The sequence below is a fragment of the Gopherus evgoodei genome, chromosome 1, assembly GCF_007399415.2.
Source record: "Gopherus evgoodei ecotype Sinaloan lineage chromosome 1, rGopEvg1_v1.p, whole genome shotgun sequence".
NCBI lineage: Eukaryota > Metazoa > Chordata > Testudines > Testudinidae > Gopherus > Gopherus evgoodei.
This window is the reverse complement of record NC_044322.1, coordinates 366,364,269-366,372,993: the sequence shown is the minus strand read 5'-3', so window position 1 is coordinate 366,372,993 and position 8,725 is coordinate 366,364,269. Positions and strand designations below refer to the sequence as shown.

General features: G+C 56.4%; 1 protein-coding gene across 2 annotated transcripts in view; it reads right to left on the bottom strand.

Moving 5' to 3' along the window:
• Positions 1-441: 441 nt before the first annotated feature.
• Positions 442-8,725, bottom strand: part of LMF2 (lipase maturation factor 2) — a 19,649-nt gene continuing 11,365 nt past the window's right edge. Inside the window, exons 8-14 of one of the 2 annotated variants that reach the window (XM_030536418.1) lie at positions 8,511-8,616; positions 6,296-6,392; positions 4,939-5,121; positions 3,957-4,125; positions 3,036-3,147; positions 2,293-2,401; positions 442-1,875 (exon numbers count right to left, since the gene is read on the bottom strand). In XM_030536418.1, the coding sequence (XP_030392278.1) occupies positions 1,525-1,875; positions 2,293-2,401; positions 3,036-3,147; positions 3,957-4,125; positions 4,939-5,121; positions 6,296-6,392; positions 8,511-8,616 (1,127 nt within the window). In that variant the 3' untranslated portion in view covers positions 442-1,524. Of the gene's footprint in view, positions 1,876-2,292; positions 2,402-2,970; positions 3,148-3,956; positions 4,126-4,938; positions 5,122-6,295; positions 6,393-8,510; positions 8,617-8,725 lie in introns of those variants that run through there. The other variant, XR_003996931.1, reaches the window with a different exon arrangement.

The following is an 8,725-nucleotide window of genomic DNA, read 5'->3' as shown; positions in this document are numbered from 1 at the left end:
GCCCAGCAGGGGTAAAACATGAGCTGGCTTCAGCACCTCCCCGTTACACTAGGGCTCAGGCAGCTCTCTGGCTAGGAGGGGAGGTAGTACTGTGGTACCATGGACACAGCTACAACAGAAATCCTGGTCCCACGGCTGCATGCCCAGCACTGCTAGAGGGGGCAGAGCACCCAGCTGCTAGTCCAGAGCAGCCTGAGCCAGGCAACCCCCCTGCAGCTTCCACAGCTACATTTCCAGTGTCCTGTGGCCCAAGGATCCTGGCCTCAACAGTCAGAGGGGGAGGGAGTGTGCACACACCCCTCAGGTGGCCCTGGGGGATTTGTATTACAGCCATGGGTAACCTGGCAGGAACCACCAGCCCATGCCCTATGCTTCACTCCCGCCCCCCTGGCTCCTGGATAAGGGGCTAACCACTCCCCTCACCAGGAAGAGAAGCAGGGCTGGAATGTCAAAGGCTTTATTTAGAAAGTTACAGGAAATGTCTCCACTCTGTTAACAGCTGCCAGGAAGCACATTCCAGCCGTGCCCTGTGCCCAAGGGAGAGGCTAGGGAGAGCAAGTCAGAGTGCCTGTGCCCCTGAACATGCTGTACATGGTCATGGGATCCCACAGCAGCCCCCACCCCCAGCAGGCTGGTACGAGAGGGGGCAGCACAAGGCAGCAGTGGAAGAGGAGAGGATGGCAAGCTTTCCACATAGGAGGCAGAAGGCCCCATGAGCATGTCAGTGCTGGCCCTAGCTGGAGCCAGCAGCTCATCCAAGCTGGGCCATGGCTCCTTGCCTAAAGGCATCTCCAGGATGCGAGCCAGGATTCCCACCCTGCCCCTGTTACAGTGGCCCTAGGAGCTGGAGATCTGTCAGGTTGGAGCAATTCAGCCCCAAGAGCCACTGGCCACGGCAAAGATTGTGTGGCTCCTTGCCCTAGGTCTGCTGTAGGGAAACCGCTGTTCCCAGGAGCCCAAGCCCAGCACTCCTCACAGCAGTAAGGGCCAACTCGGTGGGCAAAATAAGGCCATTGTCCAGCAGCAATAACTGGATGTACGAGCCATGGCCCTCAGGGGCAGCGAACTCCCCAGTGGGGCCAGGAGCAGGCAGCGGGGAGGGAAGGGACTGATCACACCAGGGTCCTAAGGGAAGGGGATGACAGCTGTTGCTCCTCAGCCCGTTGCCCCACCCAGAGCAAGGTGGGGGAGGGGTGGCTCAGGGCCTGGCCTCTCCTTGGGCATATGGGGGAGTGTAAGCGACATTCCACCCTTGTCCTGAGCTGAGGCAGAGCAGCCCCCCAGAGAGCAGACAGCTCAGATCCACGGGGCTATGGGGGGAGGAAGCCCAGGCCAACATGGAGCCAAAGGGGGTTGAGACTGATAACCAATGGGCCCCCACAGTGAGGCCTGTGGAGCCATCAGAGCGGAGCCAGGCAGGGCAAGAGCGGCAAGCCCAGAGACAGGAGTTCAGAGCAGAGGTGATATCAGTCATTGCCTGGAAGAAGGGGGGGCGGGGAGGGGCTAGGGCTGGCACCTTCGGGGCTACTTCTTCCTGGTGCTCCGGAGGCTATCGGAAGGGGCATCTCCAGCTCCTCGGGCTCTGCCCTCTGCCTTCTCCTCTGCCTCCTTCTTCCTCACCTGTCCATTCTTCTCGCTGCCTGCTTGGTCCCTGTCTCCCTCTGCCGCATCAGGCCGCTTGGAGCCTTTGTGCCGGCCGCTGGGGGCGCTGCCCAGCGTCCTGCTGCCCAGCACTCGCAGGAGGCAGATGGTGGCAGCAGTGAGGTAGAGCGTCCACACCACGGCAGGGCCTGTGTAGGGGCGGCTCAGCTCCCGGATAAGCTGCAGGGTTGTGGGCAGGAGGGCGTCTGTAGGGCGCTTCAGGGGTGCCTTGTCCTGCACCAAGAGGAAGAGATGTGAGTGCAGATGCAGTCACAGAGCTGGGCTGCCAGAGCCCCGCTGCCCCACCAAACCTATGGATGGTCCCTGCCTGGGCACCTCCCACCACTGGGGCTCAATTCCTCCATCACCACTTCACAGAGGTGCACTGCTGAGCACCTAATCTTAGCACAGGGCCATGAAATACCCATCCCCAGAGCAAAAGGGGCATGTGGGGCTTTGCTGCTCAGAGGCGATTCCAAGGCAGACGTACAAGGTGTGTGCGCACAGGGCAACACGTTGCAATCCAACCACATAGCAAGCAGCCCACCCTGCTCCAAGAAGACTGCTTTAGGGCTCCCGCTGGAAGTGCCCAGGATGTGGCTCAGGTGTGGTATGGCTCACAGCCCAGAGGTGGCCTTCTGACAATCCTACCTTCAGCCCGTACTGATTGAGCATGGCCTCCAGATTGGGGTCTCCCAGGAACACCATGGGGTAGAACTCCTGCACACGCTGCCGCCGCCACCACTGGTGGGGGAAGCCCCTGCAGAGAAGGGAGAAGAGGCAGGAGTTGCTCAGATCAGCCATGCTGAGCAGAAGGCCCGGTCCCAACCCCCACTCCTCAAGAGCTGCCCTGCCCGTACAGCAGGCCCTGCCCTGAAGGGTTATTGCATAAGGACCAGAATATTCCACCTGCAGAAGCCAGGCTTGGAGGCAGTGGCTTCCAACTGACTAGGCCCACTGCAGCCAAGAGTCTCCCCACCCCATACATAGGACAAGGGTCAGTATTTTCCCAGCGCTAGTTCTATTATTCACCATCCCAGGCCTCACACATCTGAAGAGTTTCTGACTGCAGTTGCACTGTGTAGACAGCTGTCACCCAGTTCCATCTCGGGCTGACAGCTCATTTAATCACTTCACCAGACAGGGCTCTAAATGTTTCCCTCCAGCATGCACAACTTCACATTTACCACTGAATTGCATTGGCTCTTGCCCATTCCCCTGGCTTGGCTGGGTCTCTGGAGTTCCTGACCAGTCCTGATGACTCTACAGAACAGCATCCTCCTTTTGCTTCCTCATTACCACCCCCTTTCCAGATCATTAGCACATTACCCAGCAGGAAACGCTGGCCCTGGGGACAGTGGAGGCTGATGGCAAAGGGCGCTGGCATCGCTCACCCATCCTTGGTGCTCTCTGTGAACCAGTACTTGTAGAGCTGGGCTCGGATGTAGGCAGGCGGCCGTGAGCTGAATGGGTATTTAGTTTCGTCAACCTGTACCAGATGGATCACTGCCAAGAACAGAGAAGTTAGCACAGGGCCCCAGCACCCCTTTACCCAGGCTGCTCCTCCTGCCCAGCTGCACTAATGCCAGGTATCAAGGCCATGCTGAGGGCCCCAGCCTGTGGAGCCTGGTGATCCCACCAAAGTCTCAGCTCTCACATTAGGGTTTCTAGCCCTCAGTGTTGCAGAGAGAAGCTTGAAGGCCACAACTCCAGAGCAGCCAATACAGCTGCATCTACCAGGCCTGGGCCAAGTGCTCCAGCAGGAGTTAACTCCCACGACGATGCATGGAGCAGCTAACTCCCCACCCCGTCACTGTGGGTACCCCAGCAGGAGGAAGAGCAGAGTATGCCTTACCACCACACCCCAGCGGCTGGCCTCACATGGGGTCAGGAGGCCCCTTGCTGCCCTCCAGGGGAGCATGGCTTCCCAGGTCTGGGCAGGCCTAGGGCCAGAACTGCCTTAGCACAGGCATGCTCAGATTGCACCGCACAGCACTGGGGAGGCGGGGCAGGAAAGCAGCAAGGGACTCTGAGTGCTGGCCAATTTCAGGCCAAGAGGCAAGCAGGAAGTGGTATGAAAGACAGCTCTGCTTACGTCAATCCTGACCCAGAGTTCCCCCCACACTCCCAGCCCCCGACTTCTCACGCACACAGCTCTGCCGGTGCCCCTCAACCCCAACCCACTGAAGTGACTAGCTCTGTCAACAGAGCAGAGTAACACCCTCTGCCCAGGGCACCATGTGAGTTTACTGGGGTGGGCAGGGTGGGGGCTCAGCTTGGGAGGCAGAGTGCCTGGGCATGCATGGCCTCCTCACCTTCTTTCTTGCCCTGTAGCAGCCGATAGACAAAGCTGGTGAACCAGGGGCTATGGGTGTGATCCCCCAAGGCTGCAAACCACATCTGCCAGTCGAGGCGGGGCTGGTGCGGGGCCACCACAGGAGGCCCTGCACTGACGTTCCCTGGCTTGTACATGAACTCAATCTCCTGCAGGGACACAGGAGAATGGGGTAAAAGGTGCCTCTGAACTGCTCTCACCCCACACACAGTGGGGCTTGAACATTCTGGACCAACATAGCTGGAATGAGGATGCCAACAACAGTGCCCCAAAGCACTTCACAGCATCATTGCCCCATCCCTAAATGCAGCCACCTTTGGGGTGGGACACGGTGCTGTGTGCTGTTAAACAGCTGCTAACACAATAGTTCAGGACAGGAAGTGAAGGATGCCATGTCTAGCTGCATGGGGCCTTAGACCAGAAGGCCAAGCTGCAAATGGGGCCGACACCCATCTCTTGCTAGGAGGGATCACTGATGGCTGCATTGCACAAGCAGTCAGAGACTCAGTTTTACATCTCACTCGGTACCGCATTCCTAGCAATGCACCGGATCAGTGCTTACTCAGTGCGCCACAGCACCCTGCTCTGCCTGTAGCAGGAGCACTTGTCTCGGGGCCCCAGAAGCAGCCATACTGCCAGTCCTTCAGAATCTGTGGGGCCAGGACTGGGGGCACCATCCCTCCCAGTAGCACCTCCAGAGCATGTCACTCCAGTCAAGCCCCAGGCTCTGAGATCCCAGGGGCAGTCACCTCCTCTCCAGGGAAACAAGGCCAGCTGGCTCTGCAAGGCATCAATGGGGCTAACTAGTGTTGATTTCACTGCTGATGTCCATCACAGGCTGGGTCTCACTGGTTAACCTAGGCTTCCACCCACTCTTCCTGCACCTCCCAGACATATCCCCTCCCTGGGAAGAAGCTACAGAAGCTGCATGAGATCACCAGCAGGGTGTGGCAGCGAGTTACCGTCCATTTCTCCTTGTCGTAGCTTCCTTCCACCACCACCTCTGGCCGGCCCCCGACCCCCGTCATCCTGCGGAAGAGCCCATATGAGTTCACCAGCTGGTAGCGGTCAACAGCACCAAACATCTGGTGGATGCTGGGCCACAGCTTCCCGTTCGACTCGTACTCTATGTAGGTGAAGGGCACCTGGGAGGCAGCAGAGAACAGGCTGGCTCAGTCATCCCACGCAATAGGCACTGGGGAGGGGTGACACAGCAGCAGGGATACAGCAGAGTGGAACAGTTTGTCTGCTGGCCCTGCCCAACTCAGACCAGGATGCAGCCCTGGCTGGTGTCTGCAGCAGTCAACAGCCAATACTGTCCATCCAAGCCATGAAGAGAGTGCCAGCTAATGTCCAGAAGACGGACCTTGACCTCAGGGCATCACTAAATTGCTGCTGCAGTTACCCAGCCAGAGTATCTGACTCCATTACCCATGGTGCGGGTTCTGTGGGCTGGCCAGATGGCATTTCCCCAGACCCAAGCCAACCTTCCAGCACCAGTGGCCCTTAGAAGCCAGCCTCATCAGCAGGGAGTGCCACCAGGATGCAGCCTTGGCAGCATTCACAGCTTTGCTCCCCAGCACCGGTCGTTCTGCCCTGCTAATGCACTCCCCCCCCAGGAGCTGGCACTGCCCTCTACTGCACTTCAGGGGGTGGGCCTGGGTCCAGTAGTCAGCACCTGAGACTGCAATGAAGCTAGAGCTGCAAGAGCTAGGTAGTATGATCCTATCACCTGGGGCTTTAACCACCCTTCTGTCCCTCCTGCAACCCGCAGGCCCACTGACCCAGAAGGCTCTAATGCATTGAGGCAGAGCCTCAATCTGCATTGTAGCAGATGCTCAGTCTCCATCTGCCTTCTCTTTTCCTGAAGTGCTCACAGCAACCTGAACCCTGCCTGCCCTCTACCAGCCTGGGCTCCCTAGAGCAGGGGTTCTCAAACTGGGGGTTAGGACCCCTCATGGGGTCCTGAGGTTACTACATGGGGGGGGTCCACAAGCTGTCAGCTTCCACCCCAAACCCTGCTTTGCCACCAGCATTTATAATGGTGTTAAATATAGAACAAAAAGTGTTTTAATGCAGAAGTGGGGTTGCAATCAGAGGTTTGCTGTGTGAAAGGGGTCACCAGTACAAAAAAAAAAAAAAAGAAAAAAATCTGAGAACCCCTGCCCTAGAGGGTGGCTGCAGGAACCAGGCACCAGACCATGCAGTAACCCTGCCTGGCCCGTATTAGGTATGGAAGGGGAGTAACTAGCCAACCCTCAATCCCCAGACCACACAAGACATGATAGGCCGCTTCCCCACACCATCCCGCCCACTCACCAGGCTGACGGCAAACATCCCTGCTGCTGCGACAGCAAACACAGCCCACTGGAGAGTAGCCCAGAGCTTCCAGGGAAAGCCCCGGACACACGCACACCTGTGGGGGAGGCAGGAGACGGACAGGTCAGGCAGGGCCAAAGTCCCCTATTAGCAGAGCTGCGGGAGGGGCGGCAGACTTTGCCCCATTTTGAGCGGGCCAGGCTGCCAGACACTGCTGTATGAAGGGTTTGCCAGCAGCAGCCTGTAGCTCTGCACCAGACTAGAGACTTTGCAGCAAACACAACTGGAGTTTAACTTCAGTCTCATCCCCAAAGCCCTTAACCCACAGGAGTGGGGTTTTTCACATGAGTTGCTGGCCCAGCAAGGGGTACAGGTTAAAATTCCAGTTAGTGCAACTCATCAGCTGTCAGCACAGCCATTCTGTAGCACGCTGAGGCTAGCTCTCCTTGAGTGCAGGCAGCCAGTCAGTGCCTCTCCCCTGCCCCCCCAGCGTGCCCAAGGGGGCAGACAGGCTCCCCCACAATATCCTGCAGAAGAACTCTGAGCAGTGCAGCTTACTGCAGCACTAGGAACCCTGGGAAGTACCCCAAAGATCTGCACTCATGTGCTGCGCCGTGCCATGCCAGCGCAGACAGCAGCGAGCACTCTCAGCAATGTGGCTGCTCTCACTCAAGCCAGGCTAACTGGAGAGGGGTGAGGAGACCTTAGACAACTCCAGCTAACTCTGCAGGGAAGACTGACTCTATGGGGCCTCATCAGCCCACGAGCCAGCCTGACAAGACTCTCCCAGGGCAGCCAGTGGCTACAGCACTAAACTCTTGATCTGAATACAGTGATGCTGCAGACCACGCTAACAACCAGGAGCTGTGGGGATCCTAGGATCCCCCAGGCAGACGGCATGCCCCACAGATCTGAGGGGTGCCAATTCCCTCAGACCTCCTGTACTTTAGCTCCAAGTCATGTGCATTAGAGCTGTGCATGGATTGGCTGAATCGTTCTACCCCTCCATACCCCGTGGCTGCACCTCCAGGGCAGGTCCCCCCAGCTTCAGGAGGGGATAATCAGCAGAGAACTGATGCTTGCCACAAAACCCCTTGTGACATTATTGATATAATCTGGGACCATGCAGAACATAGTGGCACCAAATCTTATGCAAAGGGGGTCATATAAGGTGTCTAAGACCAGGTTAGGGGTGGCTGGTTAAAATTATGGTGTCTATATGTATGTACCACTTTGTATGTATGTATCACTTTGTCTATATTTTAAATTTTAAACTCGCTTCTGGGAAACATCCCAGACAAGTTGGTGTTAGCTCTGACTAGCCTGCTTGATGGCCCATTAAGTACCATCAGCTACACAATTACCCCATGGAGAGAAGGCAGATACGCCTTGTAACTCAGCAAAGTGTGCAGGGACTTGCCCATGTGACTCCAGACTTCATTTTGCTGTAACTTTCCACAGTAAGGACAAAGAGGTTGCTGCTGGAACCTGGAAAAGACTATAAAAAGGCTAATGCCTCACCTCCATCTGGTCTTCACTCCAGCTTCTTACCTCTGGAGGGACTTTGCTACAAACTGAAGCTCTGCACAAAGGACTGATGACCCATCCCAGTGGGGGATGTTCTCCAGAGACTTGATTTAAACCTGCAGTTTTCTCCATCACTGCTACAAGCCTGAACTAAGAACTTTGCCATTACTGTATGGAATTGATTCCATTTAACCAATTCTAGCTCTCATCTCTACCTTTTTCCTTTGATGAATAAACCTTTAGATTCTAGAGGATTGGCAACAGCGTGATTTGAGGGTAAGATCTGATGTGTATATTGACCTGGGTCTGGGGCTTGGTTCCTTAGGATCGAGAAAACCTTTTTTCTTTTATTGGGGGTTGGTTTTCATAACCATTCATCCCCAGGACAAGTGGGACTGGTGGTGATATTGGGAGACTGGAGTGTCTAAGGAAATTGCTTGTGTGACTTCTGGTTAACCAGTGGGGTAAAACCGAAGTCCAAACCAGCCAGCCAAAGAGGTTTGCCTTAGAGGTGGAAAAATCTCAGCCTTGGGCTGTAACTGCCCTGTTTAAGCGATTTGTCCTGAACTGGCACTCTCAGTTGGGTCCCACCAGAACTGCATTGTCACACTCCTCCAGTTCAGAGGCACAGCAAGCAGCAGAGCCTGCCCCAGCCAGTGACCCAGCTGTCCTGGGAATAGTGGCTCACCTGTACATGGCAGAGAGGATTTCCCAGGTCAGGGAGAGGAGGCCCAACCCCACTAAAGGGAGAGTCACCGTCTTCAGCCACTGGATGAAGTCATGGTAAGTGAAAGCTAGAGAGGAGGAGTAAAACCACAGGAGTCAGACAGTGCCTGTTCAAGGAAGGGGGGGACCTACACATCACCCCCTTCCTCCAGGAAGGAGTGCAGGTCATGTGACACA